A 21096-nucleotide genomic window follows, 5' to 3' on the forward strand; every position below is an offset into this window, starting at 1 on the left:
GAAGGTTGGTAGCTGGATTTGAACCCATGACCTCAGAACTGTGCCGCACACGTGCTAACCACCGCGCCGCTGTGCTGCTGTCCTCATATAACAAGTATAACAAAATTCGAGGACTTCTCCTACCAGTGCAAGTGAAACGAATTAAAAAGTTAAATATATATACCTAAAGAATATAAATCTTAGAATCTATATATTATTGATATGTAATATGTGCATATTCACAGTGGCAGTAGATGCTTTGCACAGTTTTGGACTTTATTTTTTTGCTAGAGTAACATTGAAAGGAAGGGGAGTAATCGGATTTATCTTAAATCATATTGCACGATGTTGCTTATATCCATTTACTGTCAAGTTTTATGTTTAGTTGGAAAAAAGGTTTTGGAAATTATGACTTCCAACTTGGGCAGCACGGCGGCGCAGTGGTGAGGACGTGAGATCAAACCACCTGTGTGGAGTTTGGCATGTTCTTGCGTCGGTTTTCGTCCGGGCAATCCTGTTTCCTCCCACATTCCAAAAACATGCTTGTCAGGTTAATTGGCTGGTCCAAATTGTCTCTAGGTATGAATGAGCAAGTGAGTTGTCTGTCCCTGCGTGCCCTGCGATCGGCTGGCAACCAGTTCAGGGTGTCCCCTGCCCACAGCCTGGAGATAGCTGGGATGGGCTCCAGCACCCCCGCGACCCTACTGAGGATAAGCGGTGCAGATGATGGATGGATAGACTTCCAACTTAACTGTCTTACTAAGCGGGTGACGTACGCGTGCCATGCTTAGCATTGCTCCAACTGCCTTGATTATCAAACTGCCCCAAAAAAATCCTTAAGCAATATTTTATACAAATATATAAAATACGGTCCTGAAAATGAATCATGTCTCTCCCACCTCCAAACAGAGCTAGAGGAGAACTTTGAGTTCATCATTGTATCACTTACGGGTCAAACATGGCATTTCGAAGCCACTTCGTATGAGGAGCGAGACGCCTGGGTGCAGGTCATCGAGGGTCAGATCCTGGCTAGCCTTCAATCCTGTGAGAGCAGCAAAAACAAAGTAAGTGTCTTGTTATGCACTATAAGCCGCACTCAGTGACCAAACTAAGCCAATGTGTCTTCTTGCAGTCTCGTCTGACCAGCCAGACGGAAGCCATGGCGCTGCAGTCTATCAGAAATATTCGTGGAAATAGCCGCTGTGCAGACTGTGATACTCAAAGTGAGTACTGAACATTGTTTTGTTTTTTGTTTGTTTGTTTTTTCAAAGTAGAGTTAACACCTACCAAATTTTAGTATTTTGAGCCTCTCGATTATTTTTTTTTTACAATAGATAAAAAAGTCAGAACATTATTCACTGCCATTGACGGCTATAGGCATCATTGGCATTAATTCAGTCATTGGTATTGATGGCTGAAAGCGTCGATGACAGTGAATGAGTTAGGAATTGAGTACCTCCAGAGTCGTACCTAAGATTACCAAATTAAAAAAATGCTCCATACAGTGTAGTATTTATTACTACAATTTATTGTGCATTGATGTGAGAAAATTTACACCAAAAATACGCAGGTTTTTTTATACTATAAACTTTTTTACATGTGTAAATAATCATTCAAATTATACAGGACCCAACAAATCACTACTAAATCTCAGTTTCATTAAATTAATGATTTGAAAATTGCACAAAAAAGTCATTTCAGAAGTTTTTAAAGAGGGGTCAGTCAGAAACAAACGAGCAAAAGAACAAATATATCTTTTAAAAATAAAAGATGAATAATTGAGATAAAACTGAAAAGGTACTTTTTATTTGCTGTATATAAATCAGGTAAAAGTCAGATCTAGTTCAGGGACCACGAACATGATGCCCCTGGGCACCAGGTAGTCCCCGAAGAACACCAAGTAGCCCACCGACTGGTTCTGAAAGTAGCTCACCAGTGATTGCTCATTGTAAATTTCTAGGAAATTTGATTTCTAACTGGCATGCTACTTTAGTGGGCTACTGAACCTATTTTAACACTACTTCTTATGATTACAACCTGGTAATAACATAAATATAACTGCCACAACATAGTTATAACATTGTTAGTTGCTATTTTACAAATGCATATCGAAATTTTAGCCCTTAGGGGTAATCACATACAAAAATGTGTTATTATTAAAGTATTATTATTCTTACTTTTATTTTTATTTTGTTCCATTCAGTTTTTTCTTTCAGGCCTTTACTTTGTGTTTTTTCAATTACTGATTTAGGCTAGATTATATTATTTTAAGGTACGATTAGATAAGTATTCATGTGAAAACCGTTCAATGGGTAGCCTTTAACATTTGAATACCCATTTCTTTTTTCTTTTTTCTCTCATTTGAACTGCGTTCATATACAACTAATCCTGTCATTTTAACACTTGCAGACCCGGACTGGGCCAGCCTCAACCTGGGTGCCTTGATATGTATTGAGTGCTCGGGCATCCATAGAAATTTAGGCACTCACGTGTCCCGGGTGCGATCGCTGGACCTTGACGAGTGGCCCCTGGAGCTTATCAAGGTCATGTCGGCCATTGGCAATGACTTTGCGAACAGCATTTGGGAGGCTAACTCACAAGGGCATCTCAAGCCAGGACCAGACGCCAGCAGGTAGGCAATGTGGAGTGTAAAAGCCAAAATGTATGATTATTCATCTTGACTATTACTTTCACTGGCTGTGTGGTAATGCTAGTGTCTTATTATAAAATTACAGACTATATAAGAAACATTGTTTTCATGTTCCTGTACCGGTTCGTTGTGGTGAAGAAATAGCTGAGCCAAAAAGCAAAGCTTTTGATTTACTGGTCAATTTACATTCCTTTCACTCACCCTTGGTCATAAACATTGGATCATGACCGAAAGAACAAGCGGCTGAAATGAGTTTCCTCCGCAGAGTGGTTGGGCTCCCCCTTAGGGATTAGGTGAGAAGCTCAGACATCCGGAGAGAACTCGGTGTAGAGCTGCTGCTTTTCCGTATTGTAGGAGCCAGTTGAGGTGACTCTGTCATCTGAAGGATGCCTTCTGGACACCTCCCTTGGAAGGTGTTCCGGCCATATCCCACCGGCAGGAGGCCCCGGGGATGACCGAAGGCATCCTGGAGAGACTCTGTCTCTAGGCTCGCCTTGGAACGCCTCGGGATCCCGCCGGATGAGGTGGATCCCGACTCCAGATAAGCGGAAGAAAATGGATGGATGTTTTCATGGCTGTATTTAGTGCTAGTGAACCTTAGCAGCAATTTTGCCCAAATATTTCAATACAATTGTATCCCGAAATAATTTGATTTTTATTCAATATTAATTTTTTGACTACATTAAGTATAAATAGTTTAATTCCATCAAACATCGGAATTTTGGATGTTGTTTACGAAATGGTTTGAATGTTTGTTTCCGTGAATATTGGCAGTAAACTTAAAACATTGTGGTATAAAAATCTAACAAGTGGAGACATGGCAGAATCAGCAGCCTTAAAACTAAAATATTTCAATCAGTTCGTATTCTGCAATGAATATGATTTTCTTTTGTTATATGATTTTGTTTTTCGCCTATCTCCATTGAAAAGTATTTAATATCCTGAAGTGACATCTTTTAGCCATTGTTGACAAAATCTGATAAATAACATGGAACTTTGCATGGTACGCTTCTGTGATTACTGGAGTTGAATTAGGACATTGTGGTATAAAAGTTGAACGAGTGGAAACGGAATTAGCAGCTAAAAACAGACGAAGAACTAGTAGATCTCCATCTTGCAAAATCGTGGGGTCATTAGAAGTGAAGATTGAGTGCTTCTGCATTATGATAGAGAAGAAGAGTTTTCAGCACCCTCTGTGCCACTCTACACTAAGCATTTTCATTGTTTCAGTCAATCAATTTTCATTCATCTTTTTCTAGTGTGATTCTAAAGAAACAAATAAGCTGATATTTTACATTCACATTGGATTCATTTAGCTTCACCTGTACACATTTTAGTCGCTCAGGGTTGACAGATATGCTGTTAAAATGTGCTGCTATTCTCTAGCATCGCTAATGCAGGTATTCATTAATTTTAGCAGCTGTATCAACACCATTAGTATTAGCATTGGTTGAGCTGAAACAACTGGTAGCTTGCTACTGCTTAGCTTCACTCACTACCACTCATTGCATCGTTAGTATTAGCCGCCTATGGCTTACCCGCAATTACAAAGCATTACATTACTAAGGTTGAGTTAGCTCCCTTAGTAACGTGTTTAAATGACACCACTACTTAAATGACACCACAAAATCATGTACTGCAGGTGAAAACCTGTGCAGGAAAATACAATTAAAGCATTCTTCCTCTAACAGAAGCCAGAGATCCATTTTCAAATGACAAGGTAGTAATAAGGAGAAAACAGCATGCATTGGTTGAAAGATGAGAGAACAATTGGCACAAAAACAGCTGATTCCACAACTGTAATAGACCCATGATGACAGTTACAACACCAGAAGCGAAAACAAGTTGATAAATGGGAAGGTGTTACAGTGCATAGGTTGACAATGGAAAATATAGAAAGAGAGAACTACAGCTGTATGCTTCCCCTCTGTACAAGGAACATTTAGGGGGAAAAAGTAGTTGAATATAGGGAACAAAATGAACATTTTGGGCTGAAATTGAAAATGTAGAAACCATTGGCCAAAAAACACCCCAAACTGAAACAATGAAATGAAATGAAATGATCTGCATTTATATAGCGCTTTTCAAGTCAATGACTTCCCAAAACGCTTTACAATGTGCTCCACATTTCCCAATAGCGGCCTTGCAGCCATGTAAGGCGCTAACCTGCTTATTGGGGGTACTAGGGGTTCAGTGTCTTACCCAAGGACACTTCGACATGTAACACGGACGAGCCAGGATTCGAACTGGGATCCCTTGATTCTAAAACGAGCCCTCTACCTCCTGAGCTACTACCGCCCCACCGAAATAGAATACCCCAAAGAAAAGCCTGGAATATTCTGCTCATCTCTAAGCTTTTATTTTGATAACTTAACTCTTAGCTACCCAAAATCAAACTGACATGGGGAATAAGAAAAAGAAGCTTCAATACAGTAGCTCTGTTGCGTTAGCATGAAAACATTAGCCAAAGTTTTGTTAGCGGCTACTGAAAATGAGTTGTCGGGCATTGAGGAGCGAAGTCAGGATTATTTCTCTTTTGGCTAATACCCCAAAAGCGCCCTTTTGCCATTTTCGGCTAAAAAAATGTCGGGGTATCCTAATAGAAAAAAATTGAAAACTACTACTTTACTACCTCGTATGTACAAAATTCGAATCCCAGGATACGTTCTACATGAGAGTATAAATGAGCACAAGAGTACAACTTACACTGCGAAAAATGCAAATAAACATGAATCAGTCAGCCATCGACTGTACACAGACAGGCACTACCCGTATCGACTTGCCATTAACCCTAGTCCATCATGGCACTAATGCTTTTATTGTTGCTCATGTTCCTATTTATTTATTAAGCTGATGTATGTTTCCCCCTGAAGAGATTAGAGCAAGTCAATATTATCTCAATTTACCTGTAATGCTCCACTGCAGCTGCATCACTCGCGGGACCCGCCAATAGTATTTATCGGACCATTCCTTAAGTGCCTTGATTTCCACTCGCGCCCTCCTCATGACTTCAACTCCACTGAATGTCCTGCTTGTTTTACACACGACTAAAACCTTGGTTGGACCAAGAAATATGCTCTAGAAGCATCTGATATTTGCCATTTCCCTAAATTTTGCAGTTGAACTGTGGCTTGAAAATCCCATTACTTTGTCTTCACAGGACTCAAGGGTTGGCAAGCCAAAATGTTGAAAGAGCTATATTGGACCAAAAAAAAACAACAAATGCCACAAAAGAATTAAAAACTCTATGAAAGTAGTTAAAGGAAGGCAACACATTTTTTACACATAATATATATATATATATATATATATATATATATATATATATATATACACATATACAGTGGGACCTCGGTTATCGCGGTTAATGGGGACCAAAACCACCCGCGATAAGTGAAAATCCTCAAAGTAGCGGCGCACCTTTTAAAAAAAAAAAAAAAATATATATATATATATATATATATATATATATATAATCTTTTTTTTTTATTATTATTTTTTTTAGACCCGGTTAATGGGGAACAAAACCACCCGCAAAAAGTGAAAATCCGCAAAGTAGCGACGCCCCTTCAAAAAAAAAAAAATCTCATCTCCTGCACCGCTTATCCTTATTAGGGTCGCGGGGGGGCTGGAGCCCATCCCAGCCATCTCTGGGCAGTGGGCAGGGGACACCCTGAACTGGTTGCCGGCCAATCGCAGCTGCAAATCACATTAGTTCTCGCAGCTAGCTGCGTTCTTCATCGACGCACGAGCCGAGTGATCCACCGCTAAGAGTCGTACAGCTGGGCGATTTTACGTCCGCCCGGGACGATCGGAGTTAAATTCACGACAGGGTTTTTACTTGCGCCGCACTGCGGGTGCCGTTCGGTCGCTCCCGCGAGCGAGCCCCTAACCCGCGGCGCGGGTACTTTCGGGCGCGATACGCACGACACCGACACAGTTATGGGGGTCCCGCGCACGTTCGCCGCCTTTTGCCCGCTGCGCGCAGACGGCCGCCTGTCGTCGCGCCACGCTACTGGGGTTGTCGGACGAGCGGGCTCCCCCCAGTTACGGGGGTAGCCCGATCACGCCCGCCGTCTTTTCTCGCGTTGCGCGTCCGCCGAACTCACTCCGTCGCGCGGCCCGGGAGTGATATATATATATATATATATATATATATATATATATATATATATATATATATGTAATATCTATATCTATGTATATCTATCTATCTATATATGAAATATACTTTACAATATCCATTTATGTTCATTTGAAAACGTTAAGAATGTTTGTGTCATGTTTTTCCTCGTACAGAAACCGTATCATTTTCCATTATCAATTATTTTTTTAAAAAACGCCATGGAGCCACAAGGAAATGCCAAAGACCCCCGACCTTACAGCTTCGTTTTGTGTACCTTTCTCCTCACTTTTCTACTTCTTAGGGTGGACTAGGAGAGTTAACTTCCTGCTTACCATGCGATCAGTCTGATATGCATGTTTTTTAACATACACCTATGCACACATAGTTCACTCCAACTTTTTTTTGCTTTTAATTCAATTCACTTACAAATATTAACACCGAAACTGGTTACCACAATAAACTGTAGTGTTTAACTTGCAAACGAAAAAAGTATGCCACTAAGTGATTACTGCTCCTCACTCTTGTTAATTCTTCCTTGTCTTCACAGTAGCCACCTCTCATTAGGTTCTGTGCTTTTCTTTGCCTCACAGGCCCCTGTCGGTATTTACACTCCATAAAACAACTCATCATGTACACATTATTCATTTATTCCCAATTCTGATTGCTTCTATCTGGTCTAATTTGGACATAGTGTGGGATACTCAGTGAAAAGAGGCTTGTGTCCCTCACTCATCCAACTCATTCTATGTCAGTGGTGTCAAACTTCAAGTTTAGATCAGGGGCCAAAAACATTCTGATGGTGGCCGAACTATTAAATGGCATAAAAAAATTGCCATAGCTGAAATCATTGGATGTTCTCGGAAGCTTACAATTAAATTCTAATTATCAGGGTTTTTTTTTTTCATCTGTTGGCTGTGCATTTGTTTAAAAAAAAGGCGGGGGGACAACAACAACAATTGAATTTATTTCCACTACAGTCTTGGAGAAACTGGGAGAAACTCATACAGATTGGAAAGTGACAAAAAAAACATGCAAACACTAGTTTAAATGATTGAGGTAATGATTTAAAAGTCATTATGCTTTGTATTTTTTTTTTTACGAAAATGATTACCTGAATTTAGAATTTTGCTGTTAGAACCAATATTTATTATAGAAAAAAAGCTGAAGCTTCTTTAAAAAGGTCTCCTTTTTTATTTTGTATTTTTGTATTGCCTTAAATAATGTGTTTGTGACTTTTATTTTATGTCAGAGATGGCTGGGATGGGCTTCAGCCCCCCCGCGACCCTAATGAGGATAAGCGGTACGGCTGATGAGATGAGATGAAATGTGTTGTTGTTTTTTACCACCAGTTGATTGATGGTAGTTTGCAAATACATCTACAGTGGGTGTTTTGTGAGAGGGGCCTGGCTTTGGTGACATCCTGTGGACATATTTAAAGGTCCAAGTCGATGCAGCTCATTATTCTCATGTGCTTCTGCTATTCTCATGAGTCTTGTGTGTGGCGGGCCACATTTGGCCTGCTGGCCATAAGTTTAAAACATTTGCTCCATGAATCGGGACTTCCTTACCTTCACAGTGAACACGCTTTACTAGAGTAAGGGTGTATTATTTAGGGGAAGGGAGAGTCATCAGATTGAAACGAAAAAAAATGTTTTTTTTAACATTTTGGAAAAAAAAAATCCAACCTTTTTTGTGCATCACTTTTTTCAGTATTGACACAGTAATTAGTTATGATGTAATTGATCAATATTGGTTGTTGATATTTTATACTATTTAAATTTTTGGACCATTAGGAATGGTCAAATGAGTATCATGGACTCGATTACTCATCAAAATCTGTCACCGTTTTCACCAGGGCTCCTGAAAACGCACGTACAAGGAAGGCAGCATTTTTGTAGGAAGTTATAAGCATCACAGGGAAAGCAGGGAGGAGGAGAGTCAGGCGAGACAGATAGATAGATAGAACACTCACCCCACCCCCACCTGGTCTCTCAAGTGAGTAATAGAGGCCGAAATTTCATTTTGCAAGTGGCTGATTTAATGATCCAAAGGGTAATTAATGGCCTGATTATCTTAATGTTAAATATGGCCAGCAGCAATTACACTGACCTCCTGTCTGTCAAGGTCTACACACCCCCTCCCTCTCCTTGCTCACACCTCCTAACCACATCCTGTTTGGGGCTTTGGACCTGGACAGAAAGGAAACGGGGACACTCAGCAAAATAAAGAGCATGACATTTATGGGTAGATATGATGAAGAGTCAGGAGGATGGTGAAAGAATAAAAGTGAGGCAAAGATGGGAGAAATGAAGAAAAAAAGGTTTGCTCATCTGACATAGAATTGGGTGTACCAAAAAGTCCAAAATAGTATATAAGTGAAACTAAAAACGAACATTCAACAAACAAAACCTATGAAAATAGAATTTTAAATCTATGATATGTAAATATTTGTGTTAAAAAACATGTATATAAATGGGGACAAGAACATAGCAGTGAAATCAAAGATCAGACTCATGCAAACGCTGGTTACTTCCATCTTCCTCTACTCTTGCAAGACATGGACTCTCAAAGCAAAACTGGAAAAGAAATTCCTGGCCATGGAGATGCGATGCTACAGGAAACTTCTAGACATCAGCTACTTAGCCCATGTGACAAACAAAACGGAGCGCAACACCTTAAGAGGGCACATCGAACCCTACGAAGAACTGTCGTCAACTGTGCGCCGACGGAAACATCAGTGGTATCTAGCCAAGCCAAGATAATTCTCCAGGGCACAGGCCCAAGGGGGTATAAGGAGAGGAAGATCAAAAAAGATTAGGGAATGGACTGGTCCCAACATTGCCATGACCCAAAAACAGTAGAGAAAGCTGTCCAGACTTACGTCCTCATTTGTGCCTTGACTATCCATGCGGTTACAGGATCCGTGAACTGTGATTTTTAACCCTACTTATAAGTACAAAATAGTAACAATAACATAGTTCTCTCTTCCAATACAGGCTCAAAACCCACCTTTTCAGACTGGCCAATATATCATAAACTGCCTAACATTGTCCCCCTTTTTGTACTGTACCCGTCACGTAACAACATTAATTTTTCGGTAACAGGGTAATCTAACTAATTATTTTTCCCGCTGTTACAACGTAGATAACGTTACTGACAGTCATTACTTGTGCGTCCAGTAATGAACAACTTATATAAGCAGGATATCCTCTGCCAGCCTTTTGGCATGTTTATTCACTAACAACCTAATGTAAACACGGCTCTCATTTAACCTAACACAGCAGCTATTTTCAATAACTCAAAACAATATGTGCATGATGACGTCACACAATAGTGAACACCCTACCTTAATATCACGGGTAGGACCGCTAATGGCTGAACCAACTTTCATAAAAAATGTACACTGTTGTACTTTAGGCCTAAGAGGGTATCTTTAGCTAAGTTTTGTGTCAAGGCCCTCCCAATAAATACCACAAAATCGATAAACCTCTGCTTTTGTCTGGTCTCTAACGCCATCTGGCAGGCAAATCGGGTACTGCAGCTCTCCATCACCGCCACTCCAAGCAGCTGAACACAATCTTCTATCGGCTCGGCAATGCTGGCCCATTCAGCTCTTAAGTAACAAAATCAAGTTCACAGCTTTAAAGGGGTTGATGACCCCTGGCTTATAAATTCCACAGAACCTCCACGACAAACCCGAATGGAACCAGGTCAAGGCCAGCCTGTAGGAAAACTAGCCAAAGGTCATTATTCACAAGGAACGGGGACACGGCTCCAAATCACCTCAGCAGTCTGCAAGCCAGGAGGCCCAACTTAGCTGTGCTGTCACTTGCTGTCCGCCGACAACTATTTAACACGCCGAGCGAACGGGCCCAAGGGTGCTGGCCGGGCTGGTATTAGCATGTCACAATTAAAACGATGAGCCGCAACGCCAACAAGCAAAACCCTGCGCCCCTCGGCTGTTTCAACAAGCGGTGGGCAGCCAGCCCAAACTTAGCAGCCCCCTCAGCTGCGGCATCAGCTGTGGCGCCAATACCAGCGAGTGCGCCAGCTGTGGCAAGGACGCTTGACCGCGGGCAGCCGGGGGTTAATGGAAACGTTTAGAGGATGGCGCTGTCTTTTTGTGCTTTGGGACTTGCTGAAGAACCAAACAGGGTTTAAAAACTCTAAAGCATTTAAAACCAAGTACAGTAGAACCCTGGTTACAGCGTCCCTAGCTTACGATTTTGTTCACGTCACGATGTGCAAAAAGTTGATTTTTTTTCACCTCAACTTTGTCGCATATGACATCAACAACAAAATATTTGCGGTGTTAGTGCGTACGACGTGATACGTCTCGATTCCTGTCTGAAATCTGACGACGTCAAATAACAATATGGGCTGCTATTGTATTGCGTCTCGGCATCTCAAAGAAACCGGTATGCTGTTTTCTAACCAGTGTCTGAAATAACGTCTGCCCGGGCCGTGCATCTTTTACGTCGGGCGGACAACTTACAAAACTCTGCCCGGGTAGCCGACAACTTTTTCAAAAAAAACGAAACTTTTTTTTTTTTTTCAAATCAAGCGTTGGTTTTATTCCGATTTCCAGATCTTCTCGGTTTGGAAATTTTGGAATTTCGGTTCGTTTGGCAATTTGCATACTCTGCAGCCGATTAGAAACCTGCATCTTCTACCTTCGTGCTTCTGGACTCTCCCGAGCGTTATAAGGTCGTGCATTTGCATATCATTTTCCAAAGTAGACGCACAGAGAACACAAGAAAAATGGATAAGTGGTTTGTAATAAAGCCAAAACCTCAGAAGCAAAAGAAGCTAACAAAATTTACGACGCTACAAAACGTAAACGTACATTAATTGCATCGTCGAAAGATTTCACGTGGCTTGTAGCAGACGACGCAACGCAAACATTGCATGAATGAAGATGAGTAAATACAGGTACATACCGATGGCAGATGGAAAACAGCAATGTCATATCCATGCAATCAGTGTTTTAAGTAGATTTATAATAAACTTAATTTTAATGTGTTGTTCTGTTATATATTCTGATTATCAATCCTTAATACTTTGCAACAATGTTTTTGTTTTTTTTCGCAATTAGTCGTCTTATTGTGTTTCAAGTTGTGAAAAATGGGGCAGGCAACTTTTCAGAGTTGTCTGCCCTAGTGTCCGGTTAACTTTTTGTCATGAGTTTCAGACACTGCTCTATCCACCCATCCGCCGTGCCAACTGCTCATAAAACAATCTTAATTAATCTTATTAATTGTTAAGACAATTTAGGATTAAAACCCACACAACACACTTTAACTTAAAACACTTTTTACTCAGAAGCTCCAGCAAAGCACTGAGATCAATAGAGCAATTTGATTGGGTGAGCTGTGGGAATGAGTGGAGCTATACACCCGACAAGACGTGCGCACTCTTTCTCGTCCAGCTCCGTATGCATTGAAGGTAAATACGTTGGTATCCTCGTTTTCTGTATTTTTTGACATGGCAGTCAAAATGAGCCTCAACAGTCTTAAGTAACTGTAAATTTTAAGTCGTATTTTATATTGAAATGAGACACAGGCACTGGCATTATTATTATTTCATATATGTTGTCGAAATCATCAGACATCACACAGTGAAATTAAATGTGCTGAAGAATGACCTTCTGTTCTGAGAGCAGGTTTGGTGGATTTGTTGAATTTTGTCAAAGTGTAAGGCGTTGTTCTCTAAAAAAAAAACTTTAAAAATAATTTTACTTTTGTGGCTCCCTGGCTCAAAACTGGTTCCGACCCCTTCTCTGCAGTGTGAAATAAGATGCATTTTTTAACATAATTTTTCCTAATATACAACATCAGCAACAAATGATTTCACGTGCCCCTAAGTCAAACTTAAGGTGTTTGTGTGTACAAAGAGTTACGGCTATAAAATACTCTCAGCTATTCGTCGACATAATCTTAAACCCCGGCCTGCAATTGATTAATATCACAGAAACACAAAAATGCCGATTTGCTATTGGCTGAATTCCATCCTACAATACCTTTCTCTCTCTTCAAACAGTTCAGATTCCCATGTAACAAACTTGATCTCAATTAGCTATGGGTCCCAAGACTTGATGCTAAAGGCGTAGTAGAATATTTTATCTTCTAAGTATTGTTTGGAGCCATCCATGGAAACTGGCGATCGGACAAGGACAAAAAAGATTTCGGTTGATGATTTTAAATAATCAATGGGGAAATATTGTGGAAAATACAGTCAAGTTTGTATGAAACATCTGGAAAGGATGTTGTGAGATATATATATATATATATATATATATATATATATATATATATATATACATTAAATGTCCTGAAAAATCTTGCGTAACGGAAAGTTTTTGACGAACTCTTTTCCAAAAAAAAGAAAAATAATGGCTGACAGGAAAATGGCTGAGATTATAATTGCTAATGTTTAATATTTTTATACAATCTAAATGCTTTTACCTGGATTACCGGGGGTTTGGACCGCATTAGCTGATTAACAAATGTTTGATTCCCACCACCATACGACAATTTACGGTAACCTTACAATCCCAAGTAACCTTTACTGGATGGCTTAAAAGTGGAGCTCAGGTTTCCTTGATGTTGACCAGGGCTAGATGATGCAGAACAGTGCCATCCAAAATGGAAGTTGATGAAGAGATGATGACAACAGCTGGAGACTGGCCTGTCACATATTTCATTGGACAGGGGCGTGATCTCCATGAACATAATTTCTCCCTCTGGTCAGACCAGGCAGTCGGCAAGTGGGGGAGGGAAAGCGTTTAATACAGGCAGCCATGCTAATGCACCTCCTTCACCATCCCTCCTTCATTTTCCCCTTGGGCTCCGGGCATCCTACTTCATTGGCCGTCCTTGCCTTCATCGTTTACTTCCCTTGTTCCTTTTATTCTGTTATTAGACAGCTTAATTTGAACCACCAACAATACGCAAATTTAATAAAATTCTTGCCCTGAAGAATTCTCGTGCCGGCGTGATGAAGGGGCCTATCGTGGAAGAAGAGACGGAGCTAGCTAAGCGGCTAGCGGCGTTATAAGTCTTCGGTACCATCCGTAATCATGGTAAATGCTAACTCACGACCAAATAAGATCATTGAGTGCTGGTGGAAAACATCGAAGCGCACAGGGAGCGCAGTTGCTGTGTTTTTGCGGAAACGTGGCTCACGTTTAGCATTCCTGACGCTAACGTGTAGCCACCCAGAGCTACCCGGAGCTATCCGGCTTCAACGCTGCTATACAGAGACACGAAAGCCGGGGGGAATCGGAGAGGAGGCGGACTTGCTAACACGAGGTGGTGTATCCCTGGATTTTCACAAAGAAAAGATTTCCATCTGCCGCAGGGATGTCGAACTTTTGGACTAGCGTGACGTCATCAACTCCGCTACAAGCACCCCTAGGGCATCATGTTTATCTGTAAATAAACAACGGGGTAGACTGCTGGAAGTGTGAATTTCCCTACGGGGATGAATAAAGTATCTATCTATCTAAAAGTGACCATATTGCATGCATTTCGCAGTTATTGGCACCAATTGAGATAAAAAACAAGTTAAGCAAAAATAAATAAATGGGAAAACAGCTAAATACTTATTATGGAAAATTACAATAAAGTACAAAATACTTAATATTTACAATTCAAGGATGCTTTACCCCATGGGTCCTCGGGGCACCAATGAGGACGCAACCCCGGACAGCCTTCTCCACTGTTGACGGTCCCTGGCCTGTTTTTTCTCTCTCTTTTTTTCCCCTAATAAAGGGGGAAATATTGTGGAAAAAAACTCAAGTTTGAAAACATCTGGAAAGAGTGTTGCTGTATGTTATATAAATGCACAGTGGCACAATTGGCACCAGTCCATTCCTAAATGTTGGCGACCCATTACTTTTTGGGTTTTCCTCTCCTCCTGCCCCCTTGGACTGTGCCCTAGATAATTATCTCAGCCAATACTGATGAACTTGACCATACCTCTGAATTTTCTGTCTGTGCACAATTGACGACAGTTGTCGATTCCTGGACACGTTCTGTTCTTCAGTGCGTTAATACCTGCGTGTTCTTCTGCTTTGAGGATATGGAAGTTCTCACTTTCCTCTAGGCCGGAATTCTTGAGGACCCCAGGGTCTCCCTGTGTCGGGTCATTGTAGAGTTTGGAGCAGTATTCTGTCCATCTATTATGATCTCTTTTTATTCAGTTAGCTTCTTTCCTGCCTCATCCTGAATGCTGCTGACCTTTGCCTGTTTTGTTTTTGTGAGGTCTTTTTTAATCTGAAAGGCTTTCTTTGAACTGTTTTTGTTGAGGCACTCTTCTAACTCTGATCGTTGGTCTTCGATCCATTTCTCCTTTGCTTTACCAAGCTTTTTCTCGTTGGCTGGTTTATACTTGGCTGCTTCTCAATGGCTCATGTCCCACTTTTGGAGAATTTCGTTTGTAACCCACTTCTTTATCTTCTTCCGGTGTTTTCCTACAGCTTCTTCTGCTGCTTCGGTCATTGTCTTTGAGACTTGGTGTCTTCATATTTACAGAACCATTGAGTACATTAAACATGTACAATTAACACAAACAATTTCTATACTTACCAGAACGATTTTATTCTCAGAATAAAAGAGGGTTAAAATAGACAGTCAAAACATGTCAATAAAAATTCCTAAAATATTACCCATCACTGGTGAGCCATTTTCAGAACCAGTCCACGGGCTAAATAGGTGGTCTTAGGGAGCTACCTGTTACCCACAGGAACCACGTCAGTGTTCATTTTACCTCTGAAAAGTGATGGGTCCCGGGGACTCGCATGCTCAAAAATCTATGGGTCCCACCAGAGATCTATGGGTCCCCAAAATTTAGTGTAATCGGGGTTGAAATTGTAAATCGGCGACAAATATATAATATAAATCCATATAGTCATTCAGTTTTAATCAACACAGTTTATTGGTAATACAAATCACTTATCACTTCCAGATTTTTCAGTTAACAACAATATTGTACATTATACAAAATAATATTGCTGAAATATTAATCTATATATTCATGCAGTTTTAATCATCACAGTTAATTGGTAATGCAAAGCATGTTATCACTTCTGATTTTGCAGTTCATATATTATTCGTGGTTTGCTGTCCCGCCACAGTTGTAATGCCTTCTCAAGGTCCAATCCATTATCATCCTCCTCATAGGGTAACAAGGAATATAATTTTGGCAGAAAAGTCCTTTTCTTGCTAGGAGTATTCTTTTGTTTATTTTCGTTCGTTGAATCGTTCACTTCAACACGTGTTTTCCTGCCTCCGCGATCTTCTGAAGAATTTCTCCGCAGTTTTTTCAAGCCGGAATTATTGCCGTTGTTATCACTTTCTGCATTATGTTTCGACTTATTACTGACACTGAAGAAATTACCAATTTTGTGTTGATTTTCACCTTCCCTCGACGACCAGCACCACAACAATGACGTAATCTCGAAGCAACGAGATCTCGTTTGCCGAGATCGGCGTGCAGACAAAAACTCGAACCGCGAGACCAAAACAACAATGGCGGATCTGCCTGACAAAAGTGCGGTAAATATTTGTAAAAAAAAAGAAAAAAAGTAATCGGGTAATAATGACAATTTTGTGTCAAAAAGGTTGCGTCCCGGGGACGCACGTTGATTTGAGACTATGCGTCCCCAGCAAAAATGATGCGTCTAGGACGCGGGCAAACAAGAACACTACGTCACGTTGGTGACCCTTTTTATAAGACTCACCAGTTTTGAGCCTCTGCACTCTGTGTGAAAAAAAACAATGCTGCTTTGCCAAAGGCTTCCAGAACCCATTTAAATATTGAATCAATAGGCTAGTTTTGTTGACAATCCGAAAAACCTTTTCTTTCAATCATTGTATTTTAAAATAGGTCAGTTCAACCTCACATTGTAGGAAATAAGGAATGTATCTTAACAATTAATCCATTACCCCAAAAATACTTGCCGATTTTTTTGATAACCGGTTTTCGATTAAACTGTTTTTTGTCCCTCCAGACCTAACAGAAGCTCGTGTTCGACAGGCGCTCAACCAGTATTATTCCACATTGGTCTGATTGCAGGGACAGCAATAAATACAAGCTCCAAGTAATAATGCCCACCCCCTTAACTCCTCCTCCCTCGCCGTCCCTAAAGAGACTGTCCCAGCACCAACAAATTTCAAATGAGACCTGCTGCTTTCAATCGGAGGTGGGGCGTCAGGTGCGGCGGTCCACAGGACGGGGTGGGGGGATTGGGCTCAGGGGACTTTATGGGAAAAGGTGGGGGGGTCACATCAGCAGATAATTGCCCCCCTGGGTCAGAGTAATGTCAGCAAGGGGAGGAAGGGGAACTATGACCGCTGATGCCCTCATGTTTCTGTGATCATGACACATATTCGGACATGTATGACTTCAGTTAAGGGGTGGGCAATATTTTTGAGTTTTGTATTGTATCGGGTTCAAAAATTAGAACATGAACTCAAGGACGAGTCTGACAAGGCGGAGACATTAAAACGCGCTGTGTTCAGGTACGGCAAACAAACACAGAGCCTGAAAACCATTGTCACTGCTAAAAACACCATTGCTCACTGCATAGCAAAGCACGGAAAGTCTTTTACTAAATGCGAATATATTAAAGAAGCGTTCTTTTCGAGCTCTGAGGTTTTGTTTGGTGGCTTGCCTAACAAATAGACAATCAAAAACAAGAATAAAACACATCCCCATGTCAGCCAGAAGTGTTGAACGTCAAGAGGAGGGGCTGGCAGAACGCGTGCGTGTGTGTTTCAATTTGATATTTTCTGGTATAAGATTTCAATGGTGAATAGTATGGTAGCTGTCCATATCACTTTTTTTATTGTAGTTCATCGTTGATGAAGAATGGTTGATTCTTATGGTCAAAAGTTGAAGTCATGAATGTCTACAGGCCCTTCTACGTGTTGCTCACATTCTGTTTTAGTTTATTGATCAACAAGAATAGTGCTAGATAAATAGGTCAATTATACGATTTCAATGTATATCCATGTTTTATTTTTGGACTAGTGTAAAATGACAGCTCAGTTGGATATAAAAAAAATGTTGTGCGAGTCATTAATCTTGGTGTGGCACACTGATTCACAAGGAAATTTGAAAGTGGCACTCCTCACCGAAAAGGTTGCTGAACCCTAATTTACACTGTGCTAATAACCCTTTGTAAGGTTCTCCTGTCTGCTGCCGTGCACGCATTATTCCATGCCATATTTCAGGATGCTCTCCAATGTTCCTCAGTGAAAGGACACCAGTCCTCTTGACTGGGCAGTGAGCAGCCCATGATTTTCTGGTCTGTGGTGATGACACTCTGTAAGGTTCCCCTTTCTGCTGCTGTCGGCGCATCATACCACACCGTGATGCAGTTTGCCACCGTGGCTCTGTATTATTTCTCTGCCGGGCCATCAATGGCTGAGCACCCACCCCCATCGCCCCCCGCCATTATACACGGGCTGGCAGGGAGAAGCCTCTCGACAGGCAGGAGGGGGGAAGGGGTCAGTACAAATAATTGGGCCTCGGTTGTAATCCAGCCTTGATTAAATGAGTCCTAATAGACATTATTTTTTACATGACTGCTTTGCCGGCGCCCGCAGCCGCGTCCTCTGACTGGCCTAATGAGCCCTCCAATTTTACTATTGACATTAAACCGGCTGACAGGAGCCAATCAGATTGCCTTCATGCTGGCTTGTCAGCGAGAGACTCGGCTAATGTGGGCTAAAAACGCATTTTGTATGCCTGACTCATCTCGGAAATCTTAACAAGCAAGTAAATAACAGCCACTACGTAAATCTGCCGTGCTCCCAGCCCACAACGGAATATATATATATATATATATATATATTTAAGAAAGGGGATTATGCATGCCGCCGGTGAGCATCCTCCCACCCTGTGGCTCATTGGCCCACACATTGTATGGTGTGGGGAGGGAGAATGGAGTTTTGTGGCTAATATGTTTGGATTGAATGGGTTCACGCGCTGCTGATAAACATTTGCAATGCTTTCATTTGGCTGTCTTTCATTATTTATGCAGATCTGGCTGTTACAGAGACAACAAGACTAAGCATTGGCAAAATTAAATACATTTTTCATATGGGCTGTGTTGATGACTCTCTAAGGTTCTCCTGTCTGCTGCCGTTTACCGAGCATTCCATGCCGTATGTCAGTATGCTGGACAGACTGGATAGAAAGCAGCCCATGATTTTCTGGGCTGTGCTAATGACACTCTGCAAGGTTCCCCTTTCTCCTGCTGTCCATGCAGCGTACCACACCGTGTTGCAGTTTGCCACTGGCTCTGCATTATTATGTATGATACTTGATTACATTTACGACAAATTATTATTATTGTTTTTCAAATGATACATAAATCCAAATTATTTTAATTTCTATGATTATTCTGATGTATTGAAATCTATATTTAAAATGGTTAGTTTTAATTTAGATTATGTAAGATTATATAAAATTGTTATAAATCTGTTAAAAGTGGTCATTTATCTGATAAATTGATGAAATATTTTAATTGCCATTTATATTCCTGATTTCTAAAACATCCGGGGTAAACTGGTCATTTCATTGTTATACAAATTTCATAAATTAATTGATGAATCCGATGAAATATGTCAATTCAAACCCTTGAATTCTAGATCAGGACATTAGTTTAAATGATGGCAGCAAAAAAACTCTTGGAATGTTTAATGTAGTGTTTTGTGAATTAATCAATGATGCAGATATATTTCAGTATTTATTTCAAATCCTGAACTCTGAAACAGAACATTAGTTAAAATTATGGTGGCAAAAAAATAGTAATTCAATATTTGATTTAATGTTTTGTTAATAAATCAATTTAAATTTGTGTTAGATTTTTTATTCTACCTGCTTGCAATGAAGAATGCTTCTAATGGCAGGGTGGTTCCATTTTGACTGTTGAACACTTCCAAAGAAGATTGCCTATTATGGGTTATTTGGACTATTATTTAGCCCTTGCGCACTGTTTGCATCATGGTCACTGCCTGCCAATTATGTTCCGATCCTTTGTTTTCCATACTCTTTAGGGTTTATCTGCTTTTTGTAGCCTAGGAGATTTTAATAAGGGTTTTGAATGGTCTTCTCCCGGCAAGCTGAAAAATGTCTTCTTTCCTTATTATTAACTGAACTTTTTGAGGGATATCATAAACCAGTCAATAATTTGTAAATATAACACTCAAAAATATGTGATTTAACTGCGGGGTGCGTCATTTGGAGTGTCCTTCAAAAGTTTAAAGTGGAATATTTTCTCTGTTAAGTATGTGTTAACAATGTCCAACTGAGGTAGAAGAGCCCATATGCTTAATTTTTCACTTCGCTTATCTGCTTTTATCAGAGCTGTTTGGAAAGGAACACACTAGGTTTGAGGATTGGGGGTTTGAGGGAGTGATGGACAGTGACGTCATGCTTGTCCCAGCAGGTTTTTTTGTATTAGTCAGTGTAGCATGAAAATGGTGAAAGTAAGAAAAAGGCCTGCTTCTAGTAGTCCAAACGGCAACCCAAACCTCAAAAAGATGAAAAAAGAGGTCTTTATTAGAGTGTGTCGACAGGGATCCCCCATGGTTTTCAAAAGGTCTTACATTGGATAACCGGATACTTGGTCCTGTTCTCTCAGCGGCTGCGGTGGCTTGCGATTTCCCTCGGGTCTCGGGTCTGTCCGTACCTGTCCCCAAATTTTGCGCGGTCTTGCTCATGGCTGCATCAGTCCTACCCTTAGTCCGGGCCTGGCCGGGTCGGGGACCAGTTCCACCCTCTTATTGAGCGATCCGGCCGCCCTTGCAAACCAAACCTCAGCTGCCGGATATGCAATACCTTCCGCGCTCTTTCAGCGCGGGGCTTTGAAGTACCTGCTTTGGTGTGGGGCGCTGGGGTCCGTCACAACTCTGCGTCCGCCTCCCGTGTCTGTATGCCGAAACAGTTGCGAGATTGGTTCTAACTTTAATTTGATGTGGTCTCGAAACGGTCTTAAAGAGTCCTAAATTTTAATGGAAAAATCTTGTGGCGACCCTGGTCTAACAAATGCAGGTACTTGTACGCACATCATGAATAGGCTAACTGAGCCTGTAATGATGACACAGGCTAAGAGAGTGCAGTAGACTCTACTGAGTAGAGTCACAAAGTTCAAACTCCTCGTTTAAACTGTTTTACAAATGGTATAGGTATGATTCAATGTAACTCAAAAGGTGATTACTTTCATAATATGATTAATCGTTGAATCGATTAGTTTTTCACACCACCAAATGATTTTTGATCTCTCTTCATTGACGTGTTCCCTTTGGCCTATTTCAAGTTTTTTTCTTTT

The 21096-nt window shown here is 40.8% G+C and overlaps 1 protein-coding gene and 1 pseudogene across 3 annotated transcripts in view; one reads left to right on the forward strand and one right to left on the reverse strand.

Moving 5' to 3' along the window:
• agap1 (ArfGAP with GTPase domain, ankyrin repeat and PH domain 1) overlaps positions 1–21096 on the forward strand; it is a 115798-nt gene that overhangs the window by 82432 nt on the left and 12270 nt on the right. For all 3 annotated transcript variants that reach the window (XM_088331751.1, XM_088331749.1, XM_088331750.1), the window contains 3 exons: positions 889–1043; positions 1112–1202; positions 2389–2611. In XM_088331751.1, coding sequence (XP_088187877.1) covers positions 889–1043; positions 1112–1202; positions 2389–2611 — 469 coding nt within the window. The remainder of the gene's footprint in view (positions 1–888; positions 1044–1111; positions 1203–2388; positions 2612–21096) is intronic.
• Positions 6260–6405, reverse strand: LOC148369641 (5.8S ribosomal RNA; annotated as a pseudogene).

The sequence above is a fragment of the Urocampus carinirostris genome, chromosome 3, assembly GCF_059441175.1.
Source record: "Urocampus carinirostris isolate Australia breed hairy pipefish chromosome 3, RoL_Ucar_1.0, whole genome shotgun sequence".
Classification (NCBI taxonomy): Eukaryota; Metazoa; Chordata; class Actinopteri; order Syngnathiformes; family Syngnathidae; genus Urocampus; species Urocampus carinirostris.